Source organism: Lepisosteus platostomus, chromosome 2 (assembly GCF_059453375.1).
Source record: "Lepisosteus platostomus isolate fLepPlt1 chromosome 2, fLepPlt1.hap1, whole genome shotgun sequence".
NCBI lineage: Eukaryota > Metazoa > Chordata > Actinopteri > Semionotiformes > Lepisosteidae > Lepisosteus > Lepisosteus platostomus.
The window spans coordinates 18,225,799-18,244,863 of NC_142612.1; the positions used below are offsets into that span (position 1 = coordinate 18,225,799).

Below are 19,065 nucleotides of genomic sequence, written 5' to 3' on the forward strand. Positions count from 1 at the left end.
CCAGCATAAATGTCCTTTCCAAAACCAAGGCTTTATAACTTTTGCTTGAATAAAGAAATAAGCTTTGGAAATTAGCATTATGGTTATCAAAACAATGATTAAAATAATAATAATAATATCAAAAAATAAATTGGGGTACACCTAATGCTACAAACTACACTGTTTGGTTCTTAATTCGCAGGAGTGTGGTCCATCACACATACAGTATCAAAGCAAGTCTAAAACTTACAATAAAACTTACAACAATAAAATGCTGGCTACTTCTATTTAAATTTCCCAACTGCTTAATTTGAGACCTGTTCACCTTTTGTGCTATAAGGAAATGCAAACAGTACTAAATTGCCAAGAGAATACGAAGCTCTCTTTCCGTAGATACTGGAATTTGAAGGAGGTAAGGAGAGCAATAAGAAAGAAAAAAACTGATGGTGAACATTTTACCTCTAGAAAACACTAGGAAAGATGCGTGTTTTACCTTGGAACAGGAATGTACTTGACGTTCTTTGAATTAAAATCTGTTACTTCCAGATAAGCAGCAACCTGGGGAGGTGTAATATCTTTAAAAAAATAACAAGAACAAAATGAAGATGTGTTAGCCAAAGTTTACCAGGTTCAGGGTGGTAAAAAATAATTGAGAGTGTGTGCAGAGCTTCATGTGTACAGTATGTGATCAAAGCAGAGTTCATCAAAACATTTACTGATTTATAATTGACTTATAATATAATTGACCAATAAATTAACGTAAGGAGACCAACTATAAAACCAATACAACTAACTAGAAACTAATATAATAAATTATTTTCTGAAGCATCTTTTAATTGGCTGTACAATATACTTATTTAAAAGGGCTGAAAACAAAATACATGAGGGTTTGAACATGTCTGAATTGCGAATTCTCTTACATGGGATTTGGTCTTGGATGGAAGGAGATCAGAGCACGTTGAAACCAAGCTGAGGGTTGTTCAGCGCAATTTTAAAATTTGCTGCACAAATGAATAGGATAACAAGACTAATCTAGCTAGTGAGTGAGCCTCTCACTGCCCACTGTCCGAATATCCACTACCCAGCGTCTGCATCTCATTGTGGTCTTGTTTTTGTATCTGAATGAACACTCCAGGTTCTGTGCTAGTGACACAGGGAATGGCAGGCTCTTTGCCAGTTTTACTGCCCTTTTCATTACAGTGGGGTGTGCTAATCATTGGGGCAGAGAGAGAAAGTGCAGGCATCCGCTGGACACAGAGGAGTGATTAATGATTTTAGCTGATTTTTATAAGTTTGTGATTACTTTTGTTTGTTTTAGTTGATCAACGTTAAGCTAACTTAAAGTACTAAAGCATTAGTACTTTAATAACCATTTAAGGGAGAGTCGCACATTAAGCTATGCGCTAGCAGTGGGCTTGGTTATATGTTTAATTATTAATTAAATTGTAAGCGCATAGCATAAAAACTAAACATACAACTTAGAGAAAGTTAAAAACCTAAGGAACCACACTTGTGTTCCTAGTATGTGTCATATTAGGGTCACAAAGTCATAATAAGGTCTCATACTACTTGAACTATTCAGGCTTTCAATTCTTTTCAAGAATTTTCACATTAATTCAGAATCATAAGTCAATTCAAATGCTATGTATTCAAGTATTCATAAGTACTATGATTATGTGAACAAGTTGTGGTTAATATTCTGGCTGCAGAGATTGATCATATTGATCATTCCACTTCGGTATCGCACTAGTCAAGATGGGAAGAGACAAAGGCACATACCAGTATTTCCTGCATCAGAGGCAAAAAAAAAACACAAAGTAACTGAGAAATATCACTGACAGGGAGAATGATGAAAACAATTATCTCCTAGGACAAATCTGCCCTTGAGGTTCAAACCCATATTTTTCACCTTCAAACAAAACTTTGGTCAGACAAGTCGATTTACACAGCTGATGCAAACACTTTACACTGCCTTTGTGGGCTTTGGAAAAATCTAAAAAGTGTAGCTAAAATATGCTGGTTCAGACCACTTTGATACAGTAGCCTTTGTTCAGATGAGTAAATTCACCTAGCTTTCAGAGATTTTCTTTTTTCTCAATGTCATTAAAACATCATATTCCATGGATTCCAGCCACCGCCAAAGAAATATTGAGACTGAGCATGTGTTATCAATGTTTGTATAAACAGCTTTAGCTCTCAACAGAAACAAGTGCCAGGCAATTTATTGTCACGGTCTCTTTAATTTTGGCAGCTTGCATGAGTGAGAGATTTCCCTACACACTTAGACAATCTGCAAAGAAACCGGAAAACCAAACACCCATTTTGTGTGATTCAGCACGTGTTGAAAGTTCAAATGAATAACTGGGTAAAAGCTAAAAAGCTACTTATAGTGTCACTCTCAGCTACTGTATAAAGTCTTATCATAACCAGGATTGATTTCTGTGCCACCTCATGCCATTGACAATACTACTAGTCTACTACTACTCTGTTCCCACAGAGAATACTACATAGACATTTGACTACAAGTTGTTGGCGTAATTTATATAAGCAATTGCAGTGCATTTCCACTTCAATATCATGTGAATCACCTCTCAGTTAAGATAGACTATTGAAAGACCCCCTCAAAGTGTGTGGCTGCCATTAGTGTGTCTAACAAACTGACACAGGCAGGATAATATGCAGACGGATAGAGCAGAATGACCACATTGCCTCAAAGCTTGGAGACGCAACATGCAGTTAAACACTAGTAAAGCTGAGATGTGCTGTGCTGTGAGAAATGAGGGTCTCTTGTGCCTGCAGCTCTGACCTTTGGGGTAGATGTCTTTCAGGGGCACGTCAGCGGGAGGAAGGGCCCTGACAATCTGATTGGTGCCCAGCAGGCTGACGCAGTTGGCCCGTTTTGCTGTGCCTGTCCTCCGGGCACCGCTGAAGAAGGTGTCAGCAGAGCTGCCCCCACCCAGAGAGGACGTCCTTTTCCAACTATATACCTCACTGGGAGACTGCAAAGAAAGAAGGACCGAAGAATTTCAGCACAAGACTGGGCTACTTCTTTCAACTTGGCGTTTTGTCCAATGGTTGTCTTTCAGGGAGCTTCATCGTTACTTCTCAATGTGACTGGATATTGAAGACACCTTCCCGCCTCTGTCTTTTGAGAACTTTATCAAGTTTACATGTTGACACTTCTGCTCTAAAACCCTTTCGACGTCAAGTGGGACAGACGAAAATACAAGCCAAGGTCAACACTGGGATCATTTTAAATTACAGAAAGAGTACTAGACTACTAAACCTAAATGTTAATGGATGTCAGTTATATCCTCTTTAGAGAAATGCACATGCAGAACATAGTAAATTCTGAATCTACATAATGAAGTCTAAATACACAAAGCTTTGTTCTGTACACAGTCTGTCCTTGGAACTGTGTTCTGTACAGTCTGTGTTCTGTATACAACTGTTGTTACTGCATTCTGTAGAGTGTCTGTGTGTGATCTGTATTTTGTCCCTGTTACTGTATTCTGCATACTGTGTGTGATCTTAGTACAGTCCTTGTTATTATATTCTTACTGTGATCTGTCTGCGCATCTGTGTTTTGTACACTGTACATCTGTGTTAATACTGTACATACAGGTAGTCCATGTGTGATTTGTGTACAATTCTTGTTACCTCTGTTCTGTAGAGAATCTGTGTATGATCTATGTATAGCCCCTGTTATTGTGTTTTGTCTACATTCTGTCTTACTTTGATCTGGGTCCTGTCTATTCTACGGATTATTTCTTCATTTAAAGTAATGAGCTCCTAGTACGAGAGTTCACGAGCTGGAAAAACAAAAGATCACCCGCTAATTCATTGTCTGGCCTTTTTAACGAGAAGTGAAATCCCTGGCTGGATTTAAAATACAAATTCACAAAGTTGAGAGACAATTTAAGAGATGATTTTTTTTTCTCCATTGAGCAGCAATCCTTTTTTGGACTTTTGGACTTTTGTAGCTCAGCCAGGTTGTGCATTAAATATTGATATCCTGCCGTGGCTATGGTTACTGGATTCCAGTTTGGGGGCCTGCATCTCTCAGATTGTTTGCGTGGTGACCCAACAGTGAAAAGAAAAACAATTAGAGGGGAGTAGAGAGAGATCCATAAAATATGACGTATCACAGTGTGTTTTATCCATGAGGTCAGTGTTGTCTCAAGCTGTGTTTGTAAACTTGGCTCCTGTGTGTATTTAAACAGTGTAAACAGCGGCAAGACTGAATAGCACTTGCCTTGACCTTGGATGCTCTATTGTGCATATTCTCTGTTCTTTTACATTGCAGAGTCTGGAAACGTTCGAAAAATTTGGGAACATAGTTCACCATATAGGAGCAAGTAATTCCTTTCAAACCTATAGAATAGTAAGAGTTACATCTAGACTGGATAAACTAAGGAAATTTCATCAGTGTTTAATTTTGAATTTCATGCATGACATAGTCACAGCAGTAACAGGCTAAACGTGCTATGAATGGACAGACTATGTACAAAACACAGATGCACAGAGAGACTGTGCACAGAACACAGATGCACAGAGAGACTGTGTACAAAACACAGATGCACAGAACACAGATCCCCACACAGAGTGTGTACAGACAGACTGTGTGCTAGACACAAATGTACAGACAGACCAGATGAACAGAAATCGGTATAGACTCATCACAGAAGAAAGTAACATGAACTGTACAATGATCACACAGAGCTAGAGAAAACACCAGGAGAGCAAATCAGAATTCTGAATGAATGGAAGAGGGTGAACAGAAACCTGGGGAGGGCAGCCAGGACGTGAACTAGGAATTGTGTGGATGCGTTAGTGAGGAGGGGACGCATCCTACAGATTTTGCTCCTGAAGAACCGACAGGAGTAGACCAAAGTAGAAATGGGAAGGGAGTAGAAGAAAGGGATCAGGAATGATGATATCATTCCTCCTCTTCTGGAGCAGGGGTTGAGGGTGGTAGAGTCAAGATGAATAGATGTGGAGAGGTTGAAAGAACAGAGAAAGATTTCAGACTTTGAGAGGCTCATTTTGAGAAGATGGAAGTGTATCCAGAGGGAGGGAAAGAGAAGCAGATCTAAGTGTCATCTTCACAGGAGAAAATCTAAAAAGCTATGGTAAGAGATCTGAGGCTCTAAAAAGAGAGAACAGCAGGGGACCCAGCCCAGAGCCCTAGGGGACACCAGGAGAGGGTGAGTGAGGTGCAGAGAATGTGATGCATCAGGAGACCCAGTAAGGTAGTAAAAAAGACAGCAGGAGGATGCACCAGAGATTTCCAGCTCTGCAAATGTTGACAGAAGGACAAGAGCAATCCACAGTGTCAAAGCCATCAGAAAGGCCCAGGATGATTAAGATAGATAAGAGGAAAACAACATGAACTGTTTGAAGGAAATCTGTAATTCAGAGAAGAGTGTCTTGTGTGAACATCGGATGGGAAGGAATCAAGCACTGAGTGCTGATAGGGTTAAATGGAGTCTTGGCGGCATACGACCTGTTCAAGGGTTTTATGAAAGGGGAGAGGAGAGATAGGGAAAGTACCGAAGAGAAGAGGGGTGGAGGTTAGTTATGTAAGAGAGATGTGATGCAGGCTTGTAAAAAAGGAATAGGGAAAACAGCCAGAAAGATGGCCAGAAAGATGAGAGGCAGGGAAGGTGGTCAGAGGCAGCAGCCTGGAAGAGGTGGGTAGGAAGAGTCTATATAGTGTATAGACATGGATATTAGTACAAAAAAACAAAGAATAAATGCCAGTTCCGGGTACTGTATATACAGTAGTTCCTCAAGTTGTATAATGGAAGCTCTGGACTGAAGATGAAATACAGCTGCCAGGTAGTCAGTTATGAGGAAGACTCTTTGAACAGGGAGTGGATCACATGTCATGTTAACTTATTTCTCATCATGGTCCAACTAATTCATTAAAATTTCTTGCTATCTCATCAGACAGGAAGATAAGACTTTAACTTTGATGAGAGAACAAGATACTTTTGTAGTACATCTACATTTTAAAAATGCATTGCGGCCTTTGATCCCTTTCTGTCTCTGCCTGGTAGCTTCAGCCAAAACAGACAACCTGTTAAATTTTACATGCACAGATCGGCCTGTGCTGGTCTCCTGTGTTTAGACTGTGATAAAGATAAACCATTTGGTAGGTACCTCCTTTACTAAGAGACAGAAAAAGCCAAGTTAAAAATGAAAAATTCTGGACCTGTGTTTATCATGGATATAATAAACAGATAAATCATTTTAAAATCCTTGCTAAGTTATCTGTTCTGCCTTTGTACAATTTAGAGTTGTTCCTCAAGTTATATATTTTTCAACTGAATTGCCAATTACTTGTTTTATTACAGACCTACCTCCTTTTGGAATTGCCAATGGTGTTCTTGTGACTCGACTCACTGTAACAACCCCTGTTCTCATAGGGGGAGAATGGGGCGTAAGTGCTGACAAGCTTCTGTGACCCGTCCAACCATCAAGCATTTTATCTTTCGGCATGTTACCAGTTCTGCACCAATGTGCAAGAGGCTTAAATCCAAGACACACATCCATCACCAATGTTAAAGCATCAATGGATGCATCAAGGATTATACAGCGAGCTGAGACAGCCATTGATGTCTAAACCTACTCCGATCACAAAGCCAAACCTGTGCTCACAACAGGCCAGTGTCATAAAGTATTATAAAATGTAAATGTAAAGTATTTTTGTCTATAAAATACACTACTAGTGTTCTGAACTTCACTAGCACTTCAGTGAGTCCTCTAAAAAGGTGTGTGAGCTTTTCATGGCTTTTATGTTATCAGCAATGTTAGCAAGGTGAAAAAGTTCTTCTCTTTGCTGGGCAAGATGGACAGTAGCGTTAAGCAGTGCTTAGCATTCTGGACTCATAACTGGAAGATTGTGGGTCTGAATTCCAGGAGAGAAACGTCTGTAGTACCCTTGAGCAAAACACCAGAACTGCTCCCCTAAAATACCCAGCTGTATAAATGGTTGCAGATACAAGATGGTTTGGATAAAATAATCAACCATATGCTGTACATTGGTACTAGTTAAATCCTACATAGCACAAGACCAAATACTTCAGCCATTTTCAGCTCTAGGTCAGATTTAAAAAAGAAATGCTTAATAAGGTGTAGTGTACTTACTCACTAAATTACATTGATTCCATTGAAACATGCAAAATGCGGCTCAAGAGAAGCTCTGGGCAATCCTGTGCACACAACCTTGCCTATCATCTTCCCTGTCACTCACCATGAGGTCTGGGAAGCCTACGACTACAGTGGCGAAGGTGTTCTTGTCAGACAGTATCCTATTTGGAGACACAATCTTCTGTCCCAGGGCTGCACTCAGGTTCTCTGGTGACAACTGATCCTTTGACACTTCCTGTGGTGCTGACATCTCAACACCTGCATGAAAGCACATACAGTGCATGTCTTGAATTAATGAAATGACACTGGGATTTTCGTCATGATAAGGTCGATCAAGTGCTAAGTGTACAGTCTCAGGAAGGAAGACATGGTAAGATGTTCCATGCTTGTACATAGCAATGCTGGTTTTGGACCACCAGCTGAGGTGAAAACACACAAATTTCAGGAGTTTGCATTATTTCAAACATGTGAAGTGCAAGTTCTGTGAGTATTGCATTTGTTATATGGATATTCAGCTGCTAGACCTTGTAGATTTTTATCTTTTATAAACAGCATTCCTTGTGACTGTAAACAGTACATAAGATCAACAAAGTCACTTTTCTCTTAGGCAGACAAAATAAACGTAGATTAATTTTGTGCTAATGAAGCATGGACATGACTGAAGGCTGGAATAGCCACTTTATCTTACATCTTATTTTTTTAGTTAACTTCCCAAAAACGGGGCACAGGCAATGTGAACTGCACTACAAAAATATTCTATCCCTCTTTTAACAGATCTGCCGTTGAATTTTCAGGGGACGGGGCACACGACGGGGTATCGTCAATTATAGTAAGAAACATGATGTAATTCAAAGGAATCTGTGTTAAGATTACACGCATGTAATGCAGTTTTAAGATACAAGACTTTGTGTGCAATTTTGTTCACAAATAAGACAAAACTTACTGCTTTGGATTCAGATCAAAGAAGAGCAACAACAAAGATTCTATGCCTTAAAGGGCCATTCTTTACAGACAGGTTAATGGTGGTGTCTCTCCTTACTCAACCCTTTTTTTAGTTCTATTTATTCATTATGTAATGGTAAAAGTACGGGCTTTGTTTAAAGCCACCTTCTGTTAGTGAAAATTAGACACACCTGGTTCAAATTGATAAATTGGCTAATTAATTGTCACACATGGAAGAGAGCATACTGTATATGTATACTGTATGATTGGCTCTGTGGATTATTGGCCATGCCTCTAGAGCAGTAATCTGGTGTATATTAGCAGCAATAGGAGAGGGCTGGGAGTCTGTGTCTAAGATCACAGAGGAGTGGAATAAAGTGAGAAATCAGAAATAAAGTTAGAGAGTATAGATAGCACCGGTGAAGTCTTTTGTCTCCTGTAGGTAAGCTTGCAGTCTCTGTGGCAGAGAGAGTTTAAATAGGAGCCTGTAGGGGTTCTGTCCTCAAGATGTTGTGTTAACGTAATGCACTGACTCTGAGCTACATTCAACAGCAACAAAAAGATCCAAGAATGCACATGAAAATTAAGAAAATGAACATTTAAGACTGAAAAACCTGAGGCACATTGGTAACTCTTTAGATTACTGTGTATAAACAAGGGGTTAACTGATATTCTATTAATTCTCAATTTAATAACAAATTTAAGTTCTGTAGAATTAAATTTTCTACTGTTAATAAAGTATTTATACAGTAGACACAGTAAAAACGGTTAGAAATCATATGGAAAGATGATGATTAAAGGAGTACCTGATAAACCCTCATTTGTACAGTGCAATCTGAAGCATGATTGGCACTTCTTACATAACAAAGTTTAAGTGGAAACTGTGATCCTTTAGGAACCAGCTGAATGACATCTTGGGATATGTAAAATAGGAGTAATCCAAATGAGAGAGATGACAGGCTGATGGCCTACTTTCATTTCTTGTTTTCAACTCAGAGTAATGCTAGAATGTTCTTACGGGTATAATAATATTCATACAGTTGCTTTTCTTAAGCAGGCAAGGTATCTTTGAAGGAAACACAGTCGTTTATGCACTAGGATGATGACCTGAGGAATACTGGAAAAGAAGGACCTTATGTTACACGTGTAGCTCTTCTCTACCCTTTCCTGATATAAAACATTAGCAGCATGCACATATATACTTGTAACCAGCTCAATCATGTTTAAATTATTGTATACATTAATAATTTCAATGTTCTAACTTTGCCTAAAAGTACAGTCACCTCATACTGACAGGAAATAACAAAATAAATAAGAACAATAAAACATAGATCTTGGTCAGCCACTCTCAGATGTTCTCTGTTCTTACTCACACCACTCACAATTTCCTTTTATCTTAGAGCCTCTGTTTTATGGGTATAAACCAAAACCGTGTAACACAAAACTTTGTTTACACCCAGCCATGACATAAATAATACAATATTAGCAAAATTGTATACGGCTTGGGGTTCAAGGCGATGATGTCCCGTCTATAACATACTCAGTGCAAGAAGCCCTGCTGCACTTAGTTACAGTAATACAGTAATTTGATGCTCTGATGATTCCATTACCTGCTGTCACTCCAAAGCCAGTGCTGACTGCATCCTCAGTAATGGCGTGAAGCTGGCATATGCCAGAGTCCTCTGCTCCCATCTGTACAGGTTTGGTTAGCAAGAACTTTCTACAACGAAATGCATAATCAGTTACTGGACCTACAGTATACCAGTCCAACTTAAGTTTATAAAATTCTGAGTGTAAGTTATTAACATAAACATGGTGTCATCTTTACCGTGATAATAATTAAATTCTTCAGAATTCATAAAGATGAACTTTTAAGCACATACTGAGTCCTGCTTTCCTGAATATTGAAAAAAAATAGCATTTTTGTGGTGTACAGTTTTTTATATGTTATTTACATGAACTTAGTGTCAGACCTTCTGTTTTGAAAAGAAAGTGAAGATGATGAGAAAAGAAGCAAAGAAATTCTAAAACAAAAAGGTTAACAGTGACAGAAATGACAGGAAACAACCAGGTCTTATACGTGCTTTGGAGATTTTTACTTTCTCGTAAATCAGGTGACTCTTTTTCTTTATATAATTACAAAGAATAAGTTTTAAATTGGTTTTGGTAAGAGTTCACCCAGACACATTGCAGAGGAATAACTAAAAATACAGAAGAGGATATTTGTACCCTCCTTGGAAAATATGCATCTTATGATTAAAAAAAATGTTAGGTGAATTAATTAAAATGTTAGGTTAACAAAATCTGCTTGGTACCATGGAGAATCTTTGTTTCCTCCAGCTTTCACAACCCAGTGAATACATGTTTTTATTAAATAATGCATAGATTTTAAAATTGATTCACATGTTGCAACATTCCTAGAACACTAGAGTACATAATACTAGGATCAATGAATATTGTTTATTAGGTTTTATCAAGAGAGCATCATTAACTTCTTAAATTCTGGTTAATGGTTTTATTGATTTTTGCTGTGTATTTCCACATAACAGCTCAAACTAAATAGTTTAGGACCTTCAGACTCATGCCTGCAGCATCAATGCTTAATTGCGGATATTGAAAGCCATTACAGACACATGGGAACACACAGACTGGAAATACCCTTCAGGATCAGTACTCTCCCTTTATAGGACTGGAAACATACTTGTTGGTCTTGCTCTCCACAAGGAGCCAGCGATCCTCGGCCACAAGGAAAACAGACCTCAGATTGATTGGCAGAGAGATGGTGTGAGATGTTCCTTCTAACACATCCAGCACATCCAGCTGGCTTCTGAAAACAAGACATATTCTTTCGTAATGAGACTCCGTTTATGGTACTGCAGTTTTCACTACAAGAAACACATACAGTAAGGCACAGTCGCTATGCCTTACCCCTCTTCTCTGTAGAACAGTAGCCAGTTGTTGTGGGAAAACTCTCTGCACATTTTAAAAGAACCCTTCTGGAAGAAAAAAAAAACAAAGATCACAGCTTGATACAGATCCAGGTTCGAGAACAGTTCACGAAAATTACATTTTTCTTCTGAAGTAAGAGGAATGAGTTAAAAAATCATAATAAAGACAACAGGTGCAGTACTGATCCTAATGTCGATAGAGGACAGTCCCTTGTGAATGCCTATGTACTAATATTCACACATGATGGCACAGACACAATAGGAGAAGATTTAATAATGATAAATGATCCAATATTCGAATGAAGGCTCTAAGCTGTGACATCTGAGTGATTAAAAATGCGAGCATGTTGTGAAGTCCTGAAGCAGGTTCACTTTCTGCAATCACGAGAGCTAGCTCAGGTTCTTGTGATATCTGTCCACATAACACTTCTCCCACAGTGTGTTAAAAAACACAGAAGCATTGGTTTAGGCTCTTTAGAGAAAAATACAGTTACTGAATCTTTTTACTATGTAAATGCATTTACAAAACGGAAAAAAAATATATTAAAAAAAATGATTGTACATCATAACAAGCATAATACAATCACAATTTATTTTAAGACAACAAATGACAACACAGCCAAGAGGAGTGGAAAATAAAAATGGAAGAGCCACAAGCTTGGAGCTCGTATTAGCAGGGGAGTTAACTGGTGTAACAAAACCAACTCTGTACATGTATTGCTTGCTTCAATGAGTACTAGTAAGCAAATTGCTTATTTAATGAGGGATGAGTGTACTTTTTTTCTGAATTATTCAAATTTTGAGATTGTTTTTTAAGATGGTACCTTTTCTGGTTTAAAGCAATAAAAAAACAACCATTTTAGTTCAGGTATGGATAGCAATTTAGTTTTTTAAAATTAATTTTATTAGGTCTATCTTGTGATTTTAGTCAATGCTTAGACTGGGTCATCAGTGTGCAAATGTGCTTGCAGTTTTCTATTTAAAAGCGTTGTTTTCATTAAACAGCCAGCTGAGTCGGCCACAATCACACTTATAAATGTGGTGGTTTACCGAAAAAGGAAGGATATAAACATTTTATACAGCTTTTATTTAGTATTCGTAAATATAGCTGTCTTGTATGATGCATGATTGATGTGCTGCCATGGTGGGCGTCTCTTCTCAGGAAAGAAACCGGTTCACCTGGACATCTTTGCTGCTCCACCAAGATGACGACTTCCTGGCTGGTTCTTCTCCTTCCTCAGAAAGAATGAGCCGCCGCACAGCTCCACTGACAAGGTCCAAATGCAGCACAGTGTTACTCTGTGGAAAAATAGTTTTTTGCATGGAGCTTGAGATCTTCATTTTGGCACTGAAGCAAGCTGAACTGGCATAGACTACCTATTTTGATGACTCATGACTGTACTGCCACAGCTGAAACTGTATCATCAAGTTTGCTGATGACATGACAGTGGTGGGCCTCACTGCATACTTGTATATTGCTAGAATGACCAATAAATGTGAACTTGAACTTGATTTTTGCTTGAAAATGGTTTACCTATTTTATGGCAATATTTCAGATTATGGGGTTACGAGGTTAGAAATAATTGTCTCTACAGAAAGCCGAGAAACAGACCTGGAAAATACTGAAGTTACTATGACAACTAAGAGACGGCAAATTGCTTTGTTTGCATTTATGTAAAGATCTACATTCTGACAGCAAAAATAAGAAAATACAGTAATATGTCAGCTGCCAGGTCCACTAATGTTCTCAATCAACGTAGAAAGCCTAGCCCTGGCACGAATGAGTAAGGATTTAATTGAAGTGCTGTTCTGTGCCACTAGTGGCCCATACCTTGTACTTCGCTAAATGACAGGGATTGGAATTCAATGAAACACAATAACTCAAGAAGATGCATCTTAGCTGGTCTTGACTTGGTCCTAACATTCATCCATTTTCTAACTGCTTCATCCAATTCAGGGTGGCAGGGGAGCCAGAGGCTACCTTGGCAAGCAATGGGCCCAACGCAGAGTACGCCCCGGACAGGACACCAGTCCATCGTAGGACACACTCAATTAACCTTTAAACATGTCTTTGGACTGTGGGAGGAAACCCAGGTGAACACGGGCAGAACATACAAACACCATGCACATAGCACCCAGGAACTGAACCCAGGACCCCAGCGCTGTGAGGCACAAATGCTAACCACTGCATGACCATGCCACCCACTGGAATTTACACAAGGCACTAATTCAGTAACTGTGACACAGTGAGATCCACACTATTTTAGCCTGTAAAAATACTAGTGTTAGTGTTTGGAAGACCCTCAATACTGCCAACTAAGTGTTATCAGAGCAGAAGTGTAACACAACTTAGTGTTATCAGCATGGTTTTAATAGTTCTGAGCAACTGAAGATTTCCTGTACTCACCTACCAAAGTGGTAAAAATAAGTAAAATTCAAGCATTCTTAAACAATCCTGCAGCTGTGTTTTGTAGTGTCAGGCAATTCACGACAAAAGATTTTAGAGAGCTGACAAATAGCAGATTATGGCCAAGCTGGGCTTGAATGAACAACTGTTCCCAAAAAAGAAAACTTCTAGCTGAGCCATCTGCCAGTTTTACTCCAGAAGCCAGAGGAACACTTCAGCTCCAGTGGGAATGACGTTGGTCTGGGTAAATAATTACTATCTGGAAAAGGCTATAGCTAAAAACAAATCTAAAACAACGACCATTGTTATTCTTACCCTAAACCTACATCTGTAATCTTAAACTTAGGAACATGAAATTTGGGGAACAGAGGTCAGTGTTTTGGTTAAAGAAATAGCAAAACCTCCCTTAAGCTAACCTTCATTCATGACGTGTCTAAGTAATCTTTAAATTGACTTTTAACAAGAAATGTGAACAAATCCACTGAGCCTCACCCCTGTTTGATGTTAATGGCTTCCTTATGCCCTAAATGACATATGGCGTACACTGTCTGTGTTATTTATAGTAGGTTTGCGTCACTGCTGTACAAATCCTTGGGTAGTTCTGGCAATCCATCTGGGATGTGAACCTCTGTGTTCAGAGGTTCTACTGTGTTTTGTACTTGACTGGGAGAAGAGTGACCCTTGGATGACCTAGTTATGATGTCTGGAATTCCATGCTTTGGACAGATGTAATAAGTAATCTTACTTATTTTCCTTTTTTAAACTTGTATTTTTAGAAGTTTCCTCTTCCTAAGGACCGTGGTCTTATCTAATTTGCAACAGCTGGTGCTGCAAAAGCTCTTTCAATTATTTTTTTCCCCTTTGCACTGCTATTTTTTGGAGCCTTATTAGGTAAACTAACGCTAAGTACTATAAAACAGATAATGAGGGATAAACAACATCTTCTTCCAATATATTTTTTTTCTAGGAAAAACTTACATGAGTATAAGAAAAGGGAAAGGAAATAAATAACAGAATATTTATGAAATGTTTTTCTTTTCTTGCAAAACCATTCTGTCAAATTTCCTGTTTTCTTTCAAGTACACATTCCTCAAGGCTCATCATTGGGAAACAACTCTGTGCTGGCAGGATATCGCTTAATGGGTTTAAAACACTGCTTGTTGCAGGACTAACACCTACTCCTTGCTTCATAAAGTGTGTTTTATTGCTGCAGAATCCAAAAGGCCGTGGTACTCTATCTCAGGTTGGAAACAAGTCATTTAACAGTAGTTATGAAGTGGTTAAATATTCTACTGTGTTTATAAGTGTTTGGAATAATGAGTCATATTAACATACACTTACAATTAACTGCGGTACATACTGTCTGTCTTAAAAATAAAATGATCCAACTTCATCTGCAGTCACTCTCTTAGTGTTTGTATGGGGGGGGGGGGGTTTAAAAAGTGCCCATACAGATATTCTGCTGCTTTGTTTTGTGAAATGTTGTCAGCACTGGCAAACATTGTGAACCCAGGAGTGTGACCTTTCACTTTGGAATGTGAATGTGAAGTCCAGTTTTTTTAGTGCATCAGTCCTTGAATAGTCTAGTGTGCAATGGAAATGCATCTTCCTATAGGACAAAAACCCACAACACAACACATCACAACACCTGTATACAGTAGAAGCTTCTTGGATAAATAATAACAATAGGGATTATCAACAAGCATTTTTAAGAGCACAGGCCACCTTGGTCAGTTAGCTTCAACACAAAGCTCAATTGCCTCAATTATTATTATTATTACTAAATTGGTTTCACTGGACAACTTTTGTTTTTGTCACAATGAGAATCACCTTTCCCGGTTCTCAGTTTAACATGTTGTGTCATTTCTCGTATATCACACTGCCAAGTGGTTGAGAGGCTTTACGGCTATTAGGTGTAAAGAGAAGCTGCTGTCAAGAAGCACTAAAAAACAGCACTAAAAAAACAAGCTTTGAACGAATTCCAAACAAAGCTATGAAGAACACGACCTGGAAAGATGTAAACGAGTATTTAGTGGTTTTTAAATGAGGCTTGCAGACCATAAATACAGTGGTCATGAAAAGCACACACGTCTTTAATCCTCACTGTAGGATCTCCATGAATGGTTGACAGGAATTATGGGTAATAAAAAAAATCACATCATTGTCTTACAGTTTCCATACCTGCTCCTCGTGCAAGACTACTTGACCCTGCAGTGGGCCACCCAGGGCAGCAATGGTTATGAAGGGCTGCCAGACACCACTCATAGTCCTGGGGAAGACATCATAGAGGTCTATGCTGTTTATAGTGTCACCATGCTTCTTCATAGAGTACAGGGAGACAGGGTTGCAGGTAGCAACGTAGATGGTATCTGGAGGGCAAGCAGAGAAAGGTACGTTTTGGTGCAAGAATACAAAATGTTTTTTTTTATTTACCAGTGCAAAAATGGGACTCTTGATTTAAAGATTGATATTCTGTTCCATAAGCCTAATGCAAGCATACAGTCTTTTCAAATGTAGCACTTCATGAGTAAAAAGCAGAAACGGGGTGGTTGAGAGGGAGTGGCCAGGCTTTCTGAACTGTTTTGAGGCAACGGGAACGGGCAAGTGGAAAATGGATAAGTGAAGGAGTCTTGGGTTGGCCGTTATCTACCCATGAAGAAAGAGAAGACTATGTTGATGATTACATACAGACAAGACAGACAGCCAATTATAATGAATCCTATCCCATAATCCTAAAATCCTAACAATAACAGTTCTCTGTAATTGTGCCATTTTACACTATGGAGTAATACACTCCCTAGGCAACTGCACGGAAATACCTATTTCTGTTGTCCAACACTCAAGTTTTGAGACTGGACAATCAGGGAGCAGAATGATAACAAAACTAAATTATAAATAAAACTGTGGTGAGGCAAGCTGATGTGCTGGAGGTCTAACCTATAGCTCTGGGTAATTATCAATCATATTGATGATATTGGTAGGCGATGATATTGGCCTTGTTGTCTTACCGCCTGCCGTGACGACATCACAGATGATGTTGATGTCCTTTATGGGGATCTGCCAGTGGCTCTGCTCTTCTGTGAAACTCAGGGCTCTCGCTTCCTGCCTTTCTAAAGGATAGCCCTGAACCCACAGGAACACAGGGCCCTATGGAAGAGGGAAAGGACAACTTCTGCTTTTCCGAAACAAAAAGACATCTCGATTAACTGACACTGGGGAGGAACATATTAAAATATATTTCATAGAAAATATTCAAATAGGTATGCGCAGCGTTTTTATTAAAAAAAAAAACAAGTTGGAATAATACCTTTACTTCAATTTGGTGAGACTCAGTAGGGCACAACAGCTTGCGACGGGCATTTCCAAAAGAGTTTGTGGTCCAGTATCCTGCAAGCCTGCACTCTGGTAAAGGCAACCTGTGAAACAGCCCACAAATGTTCTGTTAGTACAAGCTCTGTCTAAAATCAGAACAAAACACATTAAATACTCATCAAGTTTTGATGATGCTGTACAGGGACAAGCTCAAGAGAGCAGAGCAGTGCTGTGTCATTTTGCCGTCTTACATTATGGAGCAATACAATTCCTAGCCAATACAATTATGTTGCATAACACTCAAGTTGTGAGATTGGACAATTAGGGAGCAGCATGATTAGAGAATGAAAATACTTTAAAATAGTACAGTTGTGGAAATTTGCCAATAAAATACAAATAAATAAAGCGATTAAATAAGAAATATTTTGTCTTCCCCAAAACAGCTCTGATTTGCCTTTTTCCTCCAGGTTTAAAGGAAAGTAGAGAGTTCCAGAGTATTGTGTTTTCATAGGTGGAGACCATGGGTGTTACAAAGGAACAAAATAATAATTCCACACAGACTTTTCACTTCATCATGGCTGATGGTGTGTTTCAAGTCTGGCAAAAAATGCATAAATGACCATATAAAAAATTGGAACGGTGTCTGCTGAAAATTGTTATTGATTGAACTGGCCAAATCAATGTTGTGGAGTCCCTTACACAATAACTGTTTAACATAAACCAAAACAATCTCCCCTATCTCCCCAGTTTGACAAAGAATCTATGGAGTTTTTTTATCAGTTTCTTTTTGAGAATAAACTATCTAAAGAATAATTCATTTAAATTGCAAATGTTTAAACAAATTTCAGATGAACACAACATGAAAGGACATGCTATGGAAAGAGAAAAGAAGGCTATGAAAAACAGATTTAATTTTACTTGAGATAATACTTATGCCTTAAGACTGGCATACTTTTAAATCTTATTTCCTGAAGACAAAACAGTTTATTTCATTTCACAATACTCAAGAGGAAGGTTTCAACATTCCTTCCTCATTTGCCTTAGAACTTCAACCAAAACCCCACAGGATATTCTCAGACCAGCTCTTTAAAAGCAACAGTTTATGTGGTAAAGGCACAGTAATTGCCTCTATTGTAGAAAATAAAAACAATGCAATTAAAAACATGTAGGACGTTATCTTAGCATCTTTAAAATTTTAGCATCTAATATACAGCAACAATGCAGTCTTAACATTCACTTTTATTCTTACCATGGAAGGAAAATACTTATTTCTTCCTTGTTTAGTGCTCAAATTAAAATATCCTTGAGCATCAATTACAACTCAGGTTCTACAAGCTTTTTTGGTTTAAAGAAAAACGCAAGACTGAAGAAACAAATATTTTCCTTTATTAAAAAATGTACAATGAAATGCAATAATATTGAACTCGTGATTTATGAGCTAAACAGGTCTACATCTCTTTGCAATTCAAAAAGAAGAAAAGATTACTTCATTTCAAAGCAGGTTAGGTGTGTAGACCACAGTTATTTGTTAATTTGTCCACATTTTAAATCCAGCACCTGTTTCAGTGCTGTAAGAGCATTTGCATGCATGGTTACGTCTGTCACATTGTAGTGCTCAATTAAACAAAATACTGCATTGTTATTATACATCAGCATTACATGTAAAAGTCCTTTTTGCGCTTTCTATCTACATTAGTTAAATTAGTTTCCATTTGCACTGAACTAAAATAATCATGTACTATATAAAACATATAGGAAATGTGAATAAGAATTATATAACACTTAACAATACAGTAAATCATCAAATAACACAATAATAACTCATAGAAAACTTTTAAAGGAGGTCATTTTAAAAAACAACAAAAGTTCATAAGAAGTCTGTTGCAAAACTGTGCCAGAAATTATATTGATGGGCTGCTCTGTGTTGCTGTCAGGGATCATTTGCAATGATTTCTTAAGCTGTCACTTTTAGTCAATAACTAGTCACAGCCAGATAACACACTAATTCATTTATAAGGAGGGACAGCACATAAGCTGTTATGCCTTGGGGAAACATTTTAAATGATAAATCCTCTCAGCTACAGAATTATGCACAGTTTCAACTTTTCTTTGATCCCATTAAGATGATAGTTTTGTTCTTAAAATAACAAATATGGTGACAAAGTTAATTTAATATCATATCAGTACAGTGATATGATAATATTATTTACTGTCATAATTATGAAGCGCCAAAAGTCCTTTGTGGGAATACATCCCATTCAAGTTACACCACGATGATATTAGCAGCAGGACTGTGTACCCAACATATATTAGCAACGGCAC

The 19,065-nt window shown here is 38.2% G+C and overlaps 1 protein-coding gene across 3 annotated transcripts in view; it reads right to left on the minus strand.

Annotated features, from left to right (window-relative positions):
* Positions 1-19,065, minus strand: part of vwa8 (von Willebrand factor A domain containing 8) — a 117,503-nt gene that overhangs the window by 39,727 nt on the left and 58,711 nt on the right. For 2 of the 3 annotated variants that reach the window (XM_088602394.1, XM_088602412.1), the window contains 10 exons: positions 16,739-16,847; positions 16,440-16,578; positions 15,613-15,800; positions 12,204-12,323; positions 11,005-11,072; positions 10,778-10,903; positions 9,687-9,796; positions 7,238-7,392; positions 2,786-2,978; positions 473-554 (listed from right to left, as the gene is read on the minus strand). In XM_088602394.1, coding sequence (XP_088458520.1) covers positions 473-554; positions 2,786-2,978; positions 7,238-7,392; positions 9,687-9,796; positions 10,778-10,903; positions 11,005-11,072; positions 12,204-12,323; positions 15,613-15,800; positions 16,440-16,578; positions 16,739-16,847 — 1,290 coding nt within the window. The remainder of the gene's footprint in view (positions 1-472; positions 555-2,785; positions 2,979-7,237; positions 7,393-9,686; positions 9,797-10,777; positions 10,904-11,004; positions 11,073-12,203; positions 12,324-15,612; positions 15,801-16,439; positions 16,579-16,738; positions 16,848-19,065) is intronic. The other variant, XM_088602402.1, reaches the window with a different exon arrangement.